The 17,467-nt window shown below is 35.5% G+C and overlaps 3 protein-coding genes across 3 annotated transcripts in view; 1 reads left to right on the plus strand and 2 right to left on the minus strand.

The window, feature by feature from the left end:
• Positions 1-4,523: 4,523 nt before the first annotated feature.
• On the minus strand, positions 4,524-8,235 carry LOC128173809 (acetylcholine receptor subunit beta-like). Its single transcript, XM_052839475.1, has 2 exons — positions 8,093-8,235; positions 4,524-6,822 (listed from the first exon to the last, which is right to left on the minus strand). The coding sequence occupies exon 2, from the start codon at positions 6,804-6,806 to the stop codon at positions 5,559-5,561; it is 1,248 nt and encodes a 415-aa protein (XP_052695435.1). The 5' UTR covers positions 6,807-6,822; positions 8,093-8,235; the 3' UTR covers positions 4,524-5,558.
• A 2,569-nt stretch (positions 8,236-10,804) lies between these two features.
• LOC128173814 (uncharacterized) lies at positions 10,805-12,755 on the minus strand. Its single transcript, XM_052839483.1, has 2 exons — positions 12,269-12,755; positions 10,805-11,370 (listed from the first exon to the last, which is right to left on the minus strand). The coding sequence occupies exons 1-2, from the start codon at positions 12,687-12,689 to the stop codon at positions 10,889-10,891; spliced, it is 903 nt and encodes a 300-aa protein (XP_052695443.1). The 5' UTR covers positions 12,690-12,755; the 3' UTR covers positions 10,805-10,888.
• Positions 12,756-16,677: 3,922 nt separating this feature from the next.
• Positions 16,678-17,467, plus strand: part of LOC128173808 (protogenin-like) — a 99,097-nt gene continuing 98,307 nt past the window's right edge. The window contains exon 1 of the mRNA XM_052839474.1: positions 16,678-17,076. Coding sequence (XP_052695434.1) covers positions 17,010-17,076 — 67 coding nt within the window. The 5' untranslated portion in view covers positions 16,678-17,009. The remainder of the gene's footprint in view (positions 17,077-17,467) is intronic.

A 17,467-nucleotide genomic window follows, 5' to 3' on the forward strand; every position in this document is an offset into this window, starting at 1 on the left:
TCTGTAGTAAAATGTCCGATGATTATATTTGTACAGAATGTGTTCGGAAATAAGATTAATCAATCCAAACTTAACGCATCTTTTGTGTGCCTTAAATTGCAGTTTTTTGTTATGGGAGGCACTGTAGCTCCAAGGTTGTCCTTCGAATATTTTTAGATCGGGAGCTATATAGACCTGCAGCTAATTTATGACGTCACTAAGAATGGGACGTAAGAAAGCTAGGAATTCCGACAATATCGCACTTTGGCGTGTCAAATCATAAATTATCGGACTTTGGCAGTATTGTCTTTTAAAAAGTGGACAGGAACAGTATAGCCTACGTCCACGCAGCTATGTCTGTGCACTTCTCAAAAAAGAGAATACTTTGGCAAGACAATGATGACCATCTGATTTTGGCGTGGCAAGCTATCGGACTTTGGCGTGACTATCGGACTGATCAGTGTGGCATGCCGAACTTTGGAGCCTTACGGTTACACCGTACACACATACATGTAAATGTATGATTTATTTCAATATTTACATTTTTAACTGTCTTTGTCTGTGATAACACAACGAATCATAAAAGATGAGCGACACAAAATGGGCGTGTCTTATAGCATAACCGAAAAGTAATTATATACAGTAGCATGACACTGATGCACAGATTGCATAGTTTTAAATTTGCTCAAAAGCCAGACAAATCTTGTTGATTTCAAAGAGCCATGGCTGATTGGTCAACAACGAATCGATATAGACAGGCCTACGTCACATTGTTGTTTGAAACAACTACCAAAAGTCCCAAGCTCCTAGCTGTTACAGTGGAAATTTCTATTTGGAAATGTTTGACCAAATTTTGCATATGCAAATGCTAGATATATACTGTACTAGACTTATTTCTATCAATATCTGCTGGTGAAACTATACTTGTAATTTTTCAAATTAGATACTCTGTTCGGACTACAGAGCAGATTGAATAGACAAAAGTTATGAAAATTTCTCTTAAGGTAGACCCAGTGTTTTAGAATTTTGTGTCAAGTGACACTATTATTAATTTAAACAGCTAAAACACTTTATAAACTTACTAAAGAGACCAAATTATTTATACCTTTGCACGTTTGTTTTCCTACACTGAGCTTCAGCACACAATGCCCCAAAATTCAAATTTTAAACATTTCGAAATTTTAACACAATAAAGCGTGATCTCATACTAGTTATTTATTAAATTATGCTCCAAAATACATTATATTTGCTTATAATTTAAGAAAATCTAATGACAGTCTTTAAATAAAAAAGTATTACTGATTTTCTACAGAAAATATGCAAAAAATATTGCATTCATTCTTCACGCAGCTTTAAAAAAAAACAACAAAAACAACAAAACAAGAGGCCCATGGGCCACATCGCTCACCTGAGGAACAATAGGTATGATAAAATCAGCTTAATGGAGTCATAATACAAACAATCTGGACAATGTACAATATACATGTAGATCCTGACTGTATAAATAAAATCCATTTCCCCTCTGGATATTCTTATGTTTATCATCATTAGTCCCTTTTCTAACAGGGTGATTTTATAGTCATTTCACATGTTGAGTATTGTAGTTCTCAAAAAGATCCTTAACAAATGTTTATATATGGAATATAAAGCTACATCAAACTCTGAACCTTCTTGTGAAGCCGAAGAATTGTCCTGGAGCCAAAGTCTTAACAATTATAAAGAATCATCTGGCTGATTAGTTTTTGAGAAGAAAGTTTTTAAAGATTTACTCTATATATTCCTATGTAAAACTTTAACACCCCCAAATGTGGCCCCACCCTACCCACAGGGAAAATGATTTTCACAACTTGGAATCTACACTACCTGGGGATACTTCCACACAAGTTTAAACTTTCCTGGCTGATTAGTTCTTGATATGAAGAATTTTAAATATTTACTCTATATATTCCTATGTAAAACTTCGACCCTCCATTGTGCCCCACCCTACCCCCAGGGATCATGATTTTCACAACTTTGAATCTACACTACAAGTTTCAGCTTTCCTGGCTGATTAGTTTCTGGGAAGAATATTTTTAAAGATTTACTCTATATATTCCTATGTAAAATTTCGACCCCCCATTGTGGCACCACCCTACCCCCAGAGATCATGATTTTCACAACTTGGAATCTACACTACCTGAGGATGCTTCCACACAAGTTTCAGCTTTCCTGGCTGATTAGTTACTGAGAGGAAGATTTTTTAAAGATTTACTCTATATATTCCTATGTAAAACTTCGACCCCATTGTGGCCCCACCTTACCCCCAGGGATCATGGTTTTCACAACTTGGAATCTACACTACCTGATAATGCTTCCACACAAGTTTCAGCTTTCCTGGCTGATTAGTTTTTTAAAAGAAGATTTTTAAAGATTTACTCTATATATTCCTATGTAAAACTTCGACCCCATTGTAGCCCCACCTTACCCCCAGGGGTCATGATTTTCACAACTTGGAATCTACACTACCTGATAATGCCTCCACACAAGTTTCAGCTTTCCTGGCTGATTAGTTTTTTAAAAGAAGATTTTTTAAAGATTTACTCTATATATTCGACCCCTTTCAGCTCAGGTGAGCTAAAAATCACTAAATTTCATATTTTTGGAAATTTCTCAACATCTATACAGTTTACACATTATTTTTATTAAAAATTATTATTAGTGTTATATATTTCGACCTCCCATTGTGGCACCACCCTACCCCCAGAGATCATGATTTTCACAACTTGGAATCTACACTACCTGAGGATGCTTCCACACAAGTTTCAGCTTTCCTGGCTGATTAGTTACTGAGAAGAAGATTTTTTAAAGATTTACTCTATATATTCCTATGTAAAACTTCGACCCCATTGTGGCCCCACCTTACCCCCAGGGATCATGGTTTTCACAACTTGGAATCTACACTACCTGATAATGCTTCCACACAAGTTTCAGCTTTCCTGGCTGATTAGTTTTTTAAAAGAAGATTTTTAAAGATTTACTCTATATATTCCTATGTAAAACTTCGACCCCCCATTGTGGCACCACCCTACCCCCAGAGATCATGATTTTCACAACCTGGAATCTACACTACCTGAGGATGCTTCCACACAAGTTTCAGCTTTCCTGGCTGATTAGTTACTGAGAAGAAGATTTTAAAAGATTTACTCTATATATTCCTATGTAAAACTTCGACCCCATTGTGGCCCCACCTTACCCCCAGGGATCATGGTTATCACAACTTGGAATCTACACTACCTGATAATGCTTCCACACAAGTTTCAGCTTTCCTGGCTGATTAGTTTTTTAAAAGAAGATTTTTAAAGATTTACTCTATATATCCCTATGTAAAACTTTGACCCCCATTGTGGCCCCACCCTACCCCCGGGGGTCATGAATTTCACAATTTTGAATCTACATTACCTGAGGATGCTTCCACACAAGTTTCAGCTTTTCTGGCTAATTAGTAACTGAGAAGAAGATTTTAAAAGATTTACTCTATATATTCCTATGTTAAACTTCGACCCCATTGTAGCCCCACCTTACCCCCAGGGGTCATGATTTTCACAACTTGGAATCTACACTACCTGATAATGCCTCCACACAAGTTTCAGCTTTCCTGGCTGATTAGTTTTTTAAAAGAAGATTTTTTAAAGATTTACTCTATATATTCGACCCCTTTCAGCTCAGGTGAGCTAAAAATCACTAAATTTCATATTTTTGGAAATTTCTCAACATCTATACAGTTTACACATTATTTTTATTAAAAATTATTATTAGTGTTATATATTTCGTTAACAAAAATACATAGTTGATCTAAATTAACCAGCTAGTTTTTGTTTTATAGTCTCTTGAATATGTATCCCCCCATACTGTTTGATTTAGTTTTACAATTTGTTTTTTTTGCAAATATTGGGGGGGGGAATGAAAAATACCAAATAGACATAATCTAACAGTCACTAAAAAGTATATACTCATTCAAACTTTATGATATATATTAGAATTTTGGTCCTAGCTGGCAAAACCGTAGAAAAGAGTGCAGTACCCCCCCCCCCCCTTTTTCCGGCAATAATTTTCCACCATGTTTTTTTGATATATTTATTGTTTTCTTCTCATTTCGAAACATATGAGCTATGTATTTGTACTAAAGCCACCGAACAGTACTTGTACAGTACTTAAAATCAAATACATGCCATGCCATCTTTATTGATGTTTTCAAAACTATAACCGGTAATTCATCACGCTGTGTAAAATAAGAACCGGACACAAAAGCCACTGGGTCTACCTTAAAAGATGGGGAACCAAATGTAATTATATCTGAATATAGAAGCAGTCTTTTATGAGATGTGATGATAAAAATACCAGAGCGTGAGAAATGGGTGAAGTCGTAAACACGTACACTCAAAGTCTCTATCAATGTTGTTTAAGTTTTATTAATTTCAAAAAAAATTAATCGCAGAGTCTGTATATCAAATACTCCCTATACCTAGTACCCGACACTTCAGAGCCCCCTCCCACCCCCACCCCCACCCCCACCCCAAAAAAAAACCATTCTTAATGTTGAAAAAGGAGTTTTCTGTATTCAATGGACACAATTGACTATTTCTGGGTTTGATAGACTCGTCTCCTGTAGTCCAGAAAATCGTCATATTGCTTATCCGTTTCAAGGATATTTAATTTTCATGGCAAATATAATATCGAAATTGTTAAAAAAAAAATGCCAGGAAATCGTCAGATATTTCGGACTAACTCTCCCATGGGTCACATCGCTCACCTGAACAACAGTATATAATTTTATAAAACATTTTCCCTATATTTATATCTCTGTCTTAAACTTTAACCCTCTTACTGCCCCAGTATTATTCCGGGGGTCACGATCTTAACAATTCAGAATTCACTATCTTACAAATGCTTTCATATTAATCTCAAAAGTTTTAGCATTGTTTTTCTTGAGAAAAAGATTTTAAAAATTTTCCCTATATATTTCTATGTTAAACTTTGGACCCCTTTTGGGGCCACAAAAAGCCCTGGGTCACCATTTTAAAATTTAGAATATTCATTATTATATAAATATAAACTTTTGTGTAAATATTGGCAAATATTGTAAATATTGCAAATTGTAAATATTGTAATTCTGAGAAGACGATAATTTAAGACACACACCCTATTTTCACCGTATGCAATCATATTCATGTAAAAAAAAAAAAAAAAAGATTTTACCCTTCATTTTAAGAATTAAGATTCCCTTCTTAATGGGATGCTTTGTACCAAGTTTGATTAAATTTCACCCAGTAGTTCTAGAGAAGAAGTCAAAAATATAAAAAGTTTACAGATAGACCGACGGACGAACCCTCGGTTCATGTGATCTGAAGAAAAAACCCTGAGAATTTTTACACATTGTAGAAAATTAAAAAAAAACTATTAAATACTGATGTAAAGAATATTACGAAAACATTGTAACGTATTATAATTAAGCTTTGAATCACTAAATAATAAAAATGATAAGTTTTTCACACTCTTTGGATATTTAGGAAATACACATAGAAATAGTCTATTATCATAAGTTATGTCACTAAAACGAAATACACACTGTTGGAAACCAAAACTGCAAAGACTGATATGACAAGTGCAATGGTATCCCATGCTTTGCCGACATCTTTCCACGTGATTTCTGATGTCACTTCTTCGTTGCATGTTGACGTCATATCCGTTAAAAGGGTGTCCTTTTTAGCGTTTGACTTATTAATCACGCTTATTGGATCGACAGCAGGTTGTACCTGTAGTTTTTTATTTCGTCGCCTACACTTTGGAAACCGAACGCACCTCGCGAGGAACCCTGGAACAGGGTTGCCATCATCTCGTAAGTAGAAAGAAAGACTGACGACAACAAGGGTATGCACGATTATGCTGATGAGGAAGTCGGCGAAAAGTTTGTACAAGATGAAAGCGAGGCTTGGGAGCGTTGAGTTTGGTAGACTGTCACTAACGATTGTCTGGTACACGGTGATGGAAAGAATAATGGTCGTCGAAAATCCGATCCGCTCCCCGGAGTCCGCCGGGAGAAAGAAGACGGTGATGTGTAGAAACGCAATGGCTACCATCGGGAAAATGATGTTTATCGTGTAAGGGTCGGACTTCCTCGAGAAGCTGAACCTCGCTGTCAAAATGTTTCTTCCGCTGGGGCTAGTTATACTCAGATCCGCCTGATCGCTGATTTCCCAGAGTGAGTTTTTCACCATACTACTCATGGATAAAAAGCAGCCATTTGCATTGAAATTCACTTCCTGTGACGAATACCCCAAGAAAGCAAAGCTCATTGCGCAGCCCTGCTGGTCGTAAGGGAATTTTGTGATGTCTACCATGCACGTGCTCTCCATGACTTCCAGTGTTGACCAGCGTACAAGGCCCTGTGGGGTGACCGTTAAGAGCAACTTGTCCCCACCGAAGTCCTTAGAATTCGAATACGGGTTTGTCAGGATGAGTTGTGGAACCCAGATGGAGTCTTGAGAGAACTGCATGGAGGACACCCCGTTATGTGACGCCGGTGTCCATGCGAGTCGTTCATCAGTCCACATGATCATAAAGAACAGCCTCGCTGCGAAAAGACCAGTGGTCTCCGAAAACTCCTGAAGGCCCACGAAGAAGATGTTCACATTTATGTTGGTGACTTGGCTTTGGTCCGTGCCCGGTCGCAGATTCCTGTTATAGTTTGTTAACAGCGAAGTTGATAGAGACGTCATGTCGTTGACGGAGTAGGACACCACGAGGACGAATAGGCATGGAACCCACACTAGTCGATCCACCTTGTGCATCTTTGTTGTCGATTTTCTATTGTCAGAAGAGAAAAAAAAAGAAAAAATAGAGAAAGATTATGGATATAAATTATGAGTGAACATTTGTGAGCATTTACGTGTGTTCAGTAGTTAGGGTTGAGATAATATCAGAGATTTAAAATGCCATTTAATGACTGGGATCTTTGCATGCACTCGAATCTTCGCCAAATATAGAAACATTTTCCACAGAATTAATTAAATTAGTTCTGAATAATACAGTGATACAAAATCCATTTGAAATCTGAACATCTGAAATAAGGCCAATCTTTTTTTTTAGAAATACTGTAGTGTCATTATAGGAAATATTCTTTTAAAAATATATAATATTTAAAGCAAACGTATTTAGTTATTAGAATTCTAGTAACCAAACCAAATCCAGTCAAGTTTGCGGATAAGTGTGTTCGATGACGACGCAACTAAACTTTACCTCTTAAGTGAGGCTACTCGTAACCGTTTATTTACTTTTATTTCATGGAAATATAAACATTCGTTTGCGATCGAGAATTAATTTTTATCGGATATTAAATTTTTTTGGTCATTATTTATTCCCAATGATATGCAATCTAAAGAGGCTTGTCAAAAACATGTATACGTGAACACACGAAGACCGGAAGTCTGTATCTATAAAGACTGAATGTTTAAAAGTATGATTTTACTAAAAGGACGACGTCCACATAGATTATGAAATATTACGACAAAATGATACTATTATATAACTTGTTGGAGATTGAAATACATCGTCAAATTAGCCATGAGATGTGAAATAAACTTATAAATATGATATTTTGGACAATAAGAATTCTATGGTGAAGAAATTATCCAAACATTTCAGCTTTGAAATTTTAACATTTTCCTATTTCTTTATACAGAACTCTTCGCTTAATGGAGGTAAAATTAATATAATAGCCTTAAAAAATGGCCACGACAATCCCGCTCTCTTAATGGATTAATTACCAATATGGATTATTTCTCTCTCTCTCTCTCTCTCTCTCTCTCTCTCTCTCTCTCTCTCTCTCTCGTTCGTATAACATGATGTGTTTTAAATTTTTCTTATATAATTACCTTCCTCAAAAAGTCTTCGTTCATGTATTTAAAAAAAGGGAACAACATTAATACCCAGCTTTAAAATCTTTCATTTTTAATATTTTGCAATTACTTAAAAAACGTAAATGTAGTGTACTTCATGTTATATGCAAAGTACTTATTAACGAAGACAAGGAAAATGATTAATAGTAAAAAAAAAAATGAGCGAAGAATCTACGTACATTTTAGAAATTTTTGTATAAATCCCGATTTCGATGGTTTCAAGTGACCACTAGGTATGATCATGTGTACAATGTATAGGAATTTCAATAAACACCTTTTGAATGTTTAATCCCAAGATTTGATTGATTGACGGTGCATGTAAAGTATATTCAATGGAGAGCAAAAAATAACACTTTGTATTTAATACCAGTAAATCTCGCGTTAATCCACAACCTAAATAAAAGCTGGACTATTTCATTTTCTTATTGATATGTACAAGGTCATAATCTTTGCGGACCCCAGTATTAATCCAGATTACCAAAATCTGAAATCGTGTAATTATATCTACATGTGCAGATCTTGAAAATCTCCACAATGGGGGTTGAGAAATAATTCTGTTTGCGGAAGGTTAAGGGTTAAATTTTGGATGCCTATTTTTGGTACTTTTCACGTTGAATTTGATAAATGAATCGTTCAGGGGATAACCCTTTCCGCCCCCCATCCGGCCTCTTTTAGATTCTCAAATGAATGTAGGTACTGTAGGTAAAGTAAACGTTTGGATTTTATGAGGTCTTTCTATGGCTCGTAGGTGCCTGCAGCAAATTCGTTGGCAACTATTTTTCTAATTAACAAATCAACATATATTTTTTAAAAAAAATCATGTTTAGATTAGGGATGTCAACGAGTACTCGAGTACTCGACTATCGCTCGGTCACGCCGATCATCGACTAAAATTTTCTTAGTCGATAAATCGTTATATAGTGAAGAAAGGAATTCAAAACATTTTTTTTTCTTTATAACGCGGCAGTTTTGGGACTTCGAATAAAAATAAGAGTTTTCTTTCCTCGGCATTTTTAATCACGTTACACTCTGTTTAATCGAACGGGTGTCCCTAGTACCTGTTTAAAGCGGCTATAAATTGATCTCTGTTGAATTTGTAGGTGAAATTAGATCTAAACTTTAGATCTACATGTATAAAGACAAATATATGAAATCGTTCAAAATTGTCACAAATTGAATATATTAAAACTAAACTTTTTAAGAAAAGTTTACCCACGTGATTGATATAGTGAGATAAAGCATCTCTCAAGTGAGATATTTTTATAACTTAGTTTCTGTAAATATTGACTGATAATTTTCACTCAAACTCGTGTTCGTGTTTAGAAGCATATACGCATAAAAATGTAAGTAAGCTTCCACGTATATTAATTTTCAAACATTTGTAATAGAAGATTGACAAGCGCGATCTCATACATTTTCTAGAGAAATTACAGAAACTTGTCATTGTTGCAAAGCATTGGTGCAAAACAGCATTTCCGTAGCAGCGCCACCTATTAATTGACCTACTTGCATATCTTAATTTATGTCAGTGCATGATGTGAAACAGAAAAAAAGCTTATTTTTTATATCAGTGCATGCAAAATTATCAATGCATGATGACGTCACTCTAGTACAACACAGGACTAGATAAGTAAACTATTTTTTTTTTCATTTATTGCACGAGAGCTTAATCCATTTTTTTTTATTAAGAGTGATTGTGTTTAGAATACTGTATATTATTTATAAGTATATTTTCATTGATTCACACAGTATAATTAATATCTAAACGTTACTAACCGTAATTATATCAAGTCTTAATTTGAATTTATTAGTATTTCTAGTACTTTGAATTTTATACTTTCTGCTTTATTTCTCTTGAAGGAATAACTTTTTGATTTTTTGGTTTAATGGATAGATTTTAGTGATCATTTCATTTGATTTCTAAGTTCAATTTTCAACCAAGGAAAAAAAAATTGCCATTAGTTTATCAGGTCGGGTACACTACCATATATGGATAACATTATTTAACACGTGACAGTATTTTTGTCAAACAGATTCTCCAATCCAGTGAATGAGTTGCAATGCATGACGGTCTACAACGTGTTTACGATTCCATAGACGCACGTGTTTTTGTCTGTTTTATTCACAATATTTAATTGCTTGCCGGAATGTTTGTACATCTTGATTTTTACTTTAGAAGGTAAAAAAGGAAAGATTACGTACCATTAATTTTGTTCCATGCTCACTTTGAAAAATACTGTTGTTTTAGTTGATCAATTGTTGCTTCAAAAATTATCAGTATCAAACGACTGACAAACATACGCATACAAGTACAAACAGGTTTTGATAAAAAAAAAAACCTGCACTGTTTAGTATGGGTGACTTTATCATTGTGCACTAGAAATAAATACAGGTAACTGTACATTTTTAACATACGTGGATAGCCACGGTAGTAGAAATGCACAAATATACAAACGGAGAAGCGCAAGCTGTGCAGCATATAGTATTTTGTCCGTTAAGCATTCTGATGAATGTACCTGAAGAAAATATCAAAGCGCATTCTAAAAATGTTGTCCTAAATATGGGATATTACGTGAAAAAACGGTACTCACTGCTTCTAATTCTATAGGACGTACCTTCATTTATACATTGACAATGGGGTATTTAAATAGGTTGATATAAGTCCTCATATGCAATATTTTTTAAATGTGAGGATAGAAATTGAAGTTCAGACATAATTGTCCATATTAATTTCATAAATTCTGAAAAATCATTCAAAATGAGTTTCCAAAGGACAGTTCAAAATGGTATATATTTTCAATACGCTTTGTATACACTGAAACTTGTAGTAGCCCACAATGCCTTGCAACTCATTCACCTGATTGGTTTGTCGATAAAAGTAAACAGATGGCTAATTTAGTATGCAAATTTATGCCGACGTCACAAAATATAGTGGTCTCGACCTGTTTATTGAACCTGTAAATCAATGCATTAATTTAATTTAGTTTCCATCCTGAAAATGAAGATCTGCCAACTCCTTCTCTCAGAATGCCACCACCTCCGTGGTGGGAAGAATGAGTCTTGATGTAGACGTCATCACCCTGATTGACATGCGCAACTACAGTTCCGGTTCCGCTATCATCCCTGCTGCTGTCAGAAATGGCGAGCGCGTAGGAACTACCGTAAACATTATTGTTGATGACGATTTCAGTGGAATGAAAATTAGGGGACGAGTGATCGTAAGAGCCCACTCTAATTGTCCATGTGAAAACGTAAAAACCGGTCTGAGGGGCAATGAAAACTCCAGATCCCGAGTGGTAGCCATTCCCTTGGTTGGTTTTTACGACATCGAATTTGATGGTGTGATCAGGTCCCAGACCTGTCTGGCCAAGTGTTGTGGATAAATAAGCATAGAAAGCCACGACAGATGACGTGTTTTTGCTTGGAGGCGGCGGCGTGGAGACATCCAACAGCCGATCTGTAACAAAAAAGAACAAAATTTAGTTTTAAAATTCCATAAGGTCAATTTTCTATGAAGAAACAAGACATCAATTTCACAGACCATGCACGTTACAATTGCATTTATATTTCCCCTTTTTAACATGCACCTACAAAATGTTAAAACTGACAATTACATTGCCCCTGTCTCATGAACTGCCCTGATCCACCGTCCTAACTCAGCACGAGAACGTCGAGTCAATTTTTGGAAGTAGTCGATCGTAACAGTTACGTTTGAAAGTCTTATGCTCTTATGGAAATCGGCATTGCAAAGATTCCAGGTTAATAGATGCAAGAACTACGCACCACGAATCGGTAACGATTGTTTACGATTATGCAACATGGTCATATGCCTAACCTGATCAATGGTATGTTACTACCAATAATTCGCGCGTAACTATTGTACACATTATTTACTCGCACATCATTTCTTAGAGGAGAGACTATTTAATATATACGTCTCGTTATAAGCCGATCAGTACCGTTTGATACCAAAGGTCAGTCTCGCAAATGATTTTTGACCATGGGTCAACTCGCTGAACTTTTCTCGTTCTTATGAATAATTCATGTTTTATTTTCGATTGGCTCCTTCGCATTTTCATGATAGAAATTTCTCACCATTCCTGTCAATGATTCCGCAACGCATGTTTTCATAATATTAGGTACATGTTTCGCGATACTATTGGTGCATTGGGAATAATAGATTTAGTATTAATGAAAAGGAAGAAGATCGAGTTCCATTGGTTGGCCCACGGTCAATATCTCAGGAACGAGAGATATAAGCAATAGTTGACGGAAATGGCCGATCAAGTACAAATTGTACAAGTAAAGTAAAGTAAAGTATAAATCTTGATTCGAAGTGTTCTAATCGTGCAGACCTTGCCGCAGAAAGCCATCGATTCCTCTGTGGAATCTGTGCCCTCCGTTTATTGGTTCCTTATCTTGAGGATGGTGTGTGAAGTATGATGACGTATTATTTGAAATGACGTCAGAAACAGATACTCCCTCTTGTTGACCTCTTAAAAATTCTTTCGTCTTCGTCCCCTCTTCGGTATGGGGTACCTCCCAAGAACTTTCCCTATTTTCTGCCCTTGCTTGGTCCAGAAGATCCCGCTGTTCACTAATTATTTTGTTTAGTTCCCCCATTTGCACCTCTTGGACTAGCAGTTTCTCTTCCATACTTTTCACCACAGTGCGTAGACTTAACACTTCAGCGTACACATTTTCGAGAGTCAATTCACAACTTGCAAATTCGAGGCAAAATATGGCAAGTGTTAATGCGGTTAGGAATCGGGTCATATTGATTTCCACGTTAATGGTAATTTTGTTATCTTTCGTTGTATATGGATGAACTGACCTTTTGATATGTATATTGATATGACGGTCTATTCCTGACAATGACTTTCTTATCTCAAAGAGAAAATCGCCTTTATGAACTACTAGTAATATAAAAGGAGGCATTTTTTTATTCGGACATTGAATCTTTATCAATGTTTAATAAATTAGAGAGAGAGAGAGAGAGAGAGAGAGAGAGAGAGAGAGAGAGAGAGAGAGAGAGAGAGAGAGATAACCATGAGATCAAAAAGGATCGACGAAATCAAAAAAAAAAATTAATAAGAGGGGGGAGGAAGACGTATGCAAGCAATATGGTAGGTTATTGATGTGCAATGGTATACCTGGTGTATAAAAATAGTCTTTGTGCGCTTTTATAATTCATTTCATTAGGTTCTGGAATTAGTTTTAAAGATCAAATTGTGAAAATGCACAAATTACTCTATACAAGGAAAAATTCGCCCCGTTTTTTTTTTTGCCCCTTTCACTCTCGTTGTCAGTGGGCGAATTTAAGACTGAGCGAACTCAAATTTCTAATTACATCTCTCCTTAATACAATTGTGTTTGGGCTGATTCAAGACAGGGCGAAACCGTTTTCATGTGTAGAGGGGTGAAAATAACACGAGGCGAAAATAAATCTGTTTACAGTATTTAAAAATCTTAATCTGTCTTCCTTTGCATGGATCCGAAAAACTGAATGAAAGCAACATTTCAATGAGCGTGCATCCATGGGCACCTTTAGTTGCTTTGCAAGAACTATGAAGTTCGTTGCCCCAGGGTAAAAGGTGCTGGAGTTACCGTTAGGGTATAGGGCAAAATTGACCATATATGATATGGTAAAAATGCTTTTAAAATCCTGAAAAATCTTTTTTCTCCAATTCTTGACATATAGCTAATAATCTAAGAGCTTGCCAGTGGTTCTGGTGAGCATAGATTTCTTTTCCAAAATATATGTACAGTTGTAAGGATAGTTGTAATAGAATAGTTGTAATAGAATAGTTATAAGGATCTTATGTGAAGTTGGGTATTGTTGTAAATTGAGTGGAAAAATGCTTTGATTGTTTCTGTAAAGTAAAGGTAATTTGCTTGACTGTATGTGGGGTAGGCACTGTTCCCTGTAGTTTAATCACAACAACCACCTCCCATCAATTTCCCCACCCCAAACACACTAACTTTAAAAGGACATCACCCCCCCCACCACCACCACCACCACCACCACCAACAACAACATGTTTCACAAATTTTACAATATTCTGAATATAGTCCAGCTCCACCAAAATAACGTCTGACTATTATTGCAACCTAACCAATAAAATAATGAAAACGGTATTCTTATCAGTAAAAAGCATTTGTATGGATCCTGTCAATTCAGGTTACCTTGAAGGTCCATGGGCCTCTGAGATATAAACCACTTCTCAGAATCTATATATGATTATGTTTACCTCTCTACATCTCTGCATCATGAAAAATGTCCATATTTAAGATTCAGTAAAGATGAATATTGTACCGATCTATTAAAAGTTGGGAGAAATTTTTATATGTATAAGGGTTATAATTACAAAGGGCAAGGGCGATTTCAAAATTACTGCAGGAACTCATATATATCTCATTGGGAATTATAACATCAGGCATGGAGTTCAAACTTATTTAGCGTGAAAACTAACGCTGATCTAATAGCAATGCACTCCCATCCCATGCACAACCCTTCCTCTGCTTAATGAAATGTCTTTCATAAATTATTTAGTTATGAGTAATTTTAATATAATTTATGTTCAATGTACTACATGTAAAGTATTAATTAGTGTTATCTACATTTTTTTTAACTGTGATTTGAAAGTAATAAGTCCAAAGTTCAATTTTTTGGAAATTACTAATAATTAATTAAACAGACTACAGGTAAGTTTTGTATATTTTTTTTTATATGAACCAACAGTCATTCTCGGTCAAGGAGGATAACTGCTGCAGTCCTACATATGTAATTAATGATCGACCGTAGATTTCTTTTTTTATTTCTGGGGAAGTCGTGCAATTCACCGTAAAATACAATCCGATTTGTACACATGCATTAAAAAAAAATACACTGTACAAAAAAAGCCCAAGATAATTTATTTTTAATTGATAATATGAACCCAGCTGCTCTCTCCCGGGTTCCGATTTAAAATACATATGTGATTATCAGTTAAATAAATATTGATAATTCTACTTTATATACGTCATGTGTACACGGCTTCGTTAGCGATCGAGAATGTCATGTTGCTTCGCAGACAGTGTAACATGTAACATGTAAATCATTATGAATTAAAAGGGAAAGCAATTTAGTAGCGCGAAATGTAATAACAATGCAAAATTAAACCCCCTTTAATTACATTTTGCGTTATTACATTTCGCGTCGGGATCAACGCGAAAAATAATAACGCAAAATGTAAATTACAATACACCGTTTTCATCTATCTTACAAACCAAGGTAAGATTTTCTGTAAAAATGCGATCGATGCTTTTTAGTTTCAATAACAAAATGAACTGTATTTTTCTCATCAAGTAAACAATTTAAGATCCTCTGAATCTCAGACCTCGTCCTGGCAACAACGGGGTTAGTTACTGCATTAGAGCCAACGCATGAAGTCGGTTTCAAAAAATAGCAAAATGATTTGCATATCGATTTTTTAAAAAGTTTGAAGAATCAAATAAACTCTTCAATCTCAATTATTTTTTCATTAATTATTTATAGAGATGATATCGTATTTGTTCAATTATTTGAAACCAACGTAAACCTATGATTGAAGAAAATTTTTTAGTACGCTTGTACTCAATTCGTTTGTATCATATAGCCCGATATATGCAAATGTAAATCGCGGGTACTTTAAAATTCCAAATTATATCTTATATATATAGTGTATAATTATCAAATGGCATATACTATACTCTAGATTATCGAATTTAAACATTTTGAAACTACCTTTAACAAGCTAGATACATTTTTATAAATACTTTTAAAATCTTTTAATTCTTCTTATTTTTTTTATACAATAGTGTTATGTAAACGTGCGCGTGAACCAAACACACGTGAATCATGTAATTTGGATTTAATTAGAACCATTTTAACAAGACCTTGGAATTTCGGTTGGACGTAGCTATCTATTTCTTGCGTCAAAACAAGTTAAAAATGACGCTGGTTTCAAGCGAAATATTCACCGATTGCGTAGTCTTAGCTCAAAAGCCAGTTAAATCTTGTTGATTTCAAAGAGCAATGGCTGAGTGGCCAGCTATGAAACAGACAGGCCTGACACAACCACCCAAAGTCCAAGCTCTTGTTAAAATGTTTCTATTTATTTACGCGCTTTAAAATCCGTTTACTACAAGGTATACATTATTTATAATAAGATGAACATAAAACCGACTCTCATTTAAAAAAAAATTAAAAGGATTGTTTAAAATACGTTTAACTGACCACATTCAACTGCGTTTAAAAAAAAATCTGACTTATCCCAAGGTTCAGATTAGAGAGGATTATCTGTTTAGGAGCACAATTAAAAGTTGCCCAATGAAATCTTCAAAGCACAGAGAGAGAGAGAGAGAGAGAGAGAGAGAGAGAGAGAGAGAGAGAGAGAACTATTATTACTTTTAGAATCTATTATCCTTCGAGCAATAATGAATTAATGAATTTGATTATCTCCGGCCGTATAAGATCACCTCATAATACTCAAAGAATTCCTTAAATTGAGCAATTTTTTTTTAACCACTGCAAATATGAAAACGAGAGAGAGAGAGAGAGAGAGAGAGAGAGAGAGAGAGAGAGAGAGAGAGAACGAAAACGTGACACACAAGAGAACGAGAAAAAATGAGAGAGAGAGAGAGAGAGAGAGAGAGAGATGACCCTTTGGAAGCTCTAGCAGAATTAGCATAATGCTGGTTAAAAGGAAACAGAAAAAAAGGAGCGATCGATGCGCAAAAACTGCAGACCGTGCATGCACTAGCGCGGCATACAATGGACAATCTTTACATAGCAGTCTTAAAATTAAACCTCGAGCGCTCATACATCAAACAGCGATAGAGGAGAGAGAGAGAAAGACACAAGAAAAAAAAACACGCGAGTGTGTCTTCCTAACCTAGATATGACACTTCGACGAAGAATTGACATGGATGTTTGTTTTCCTGCACCCGGCATTGATTTCCCGACCGCGCGAAGTTAAAAAATCTTGTTAAAAGGTGCACCTCTCGTTGAGCGCTGTCAGTGGGCCACATTTACACACATAACCCATGTGTCGAGTCGAGTGAACTATTTAAAACATGGATTCTCGGTTTCAGCGCTGTTGTGTTTGGGTTCTGTTATTCGGGACTATTTCTTCGTCTATAGGTAAGTTAGACGTCTGTTTCTATGTCGTCTATATGTACATGTCTATATGGCGATAGGTTTTAACCCCTATTCAAACCGATAGAATTATAAATTCATTGTAAAAAAAATGAAAATGTGGTGGAATATAAAAAAAAGATACGAATTTGACCTCGTTGATAAAAATAAACTGCAGAAAAACATGGCGATGGTATAAAAAACAGAAAAATCCGTAACATTCTTGTTTCGGGTTCTGTGCCCCTACGTGACCTAGTTCTTCCGTAACCTGTCTCGCCGTCTGCTGACCTCGCTGAAAGGTCACGAGCACTGACCATCGATTGCTTCTGAATACACCACATAATCGCCTTTCTTCCCCCCGAAACTTTGGAGGTGCTTGTATTCTCTATAACTCCAT

The sequence above is a fragment of the Crassostrea angulata genome, chromosome 2 (assembly GCF_025612915.1).
Source record: "Crassostrea angulata isolate pt1a10 chromosome 2, ASM2561291v2, whole genome shotgun sequence".
NCBI classification, from domain to species: Eukaryota; Metazoa; Mollusca; class Bivalvia; order Ostreida; family Ostreidae; genus Magallana; species Magallana angulata.

Excerpts from the sequence above, each read along its gene's own strand:
- LOC128173809 (XM_052839475.1), bottom strand. The coding sequence starts at position 6,806 with ATGCACAAGGTGGATCGACTAGTGTGGGTTCCATGCCTATTCGTCCTC.
- LOC128173814 (XM_052839483.1), bottom strand. The coding sequence starts at position 12,689 with ATGACCCGATTCCTAACCGCATTAACACTTGCCATATTTTGCCTCGAA. Across the intron at positions 11,371-12,268 it reads CGATGGCTTTCTGCGGCAAG|ATCGGCTGTTGGATGTCTCC; the intron begins GTCTGCACGATT and ends TTTTTGTTACAG.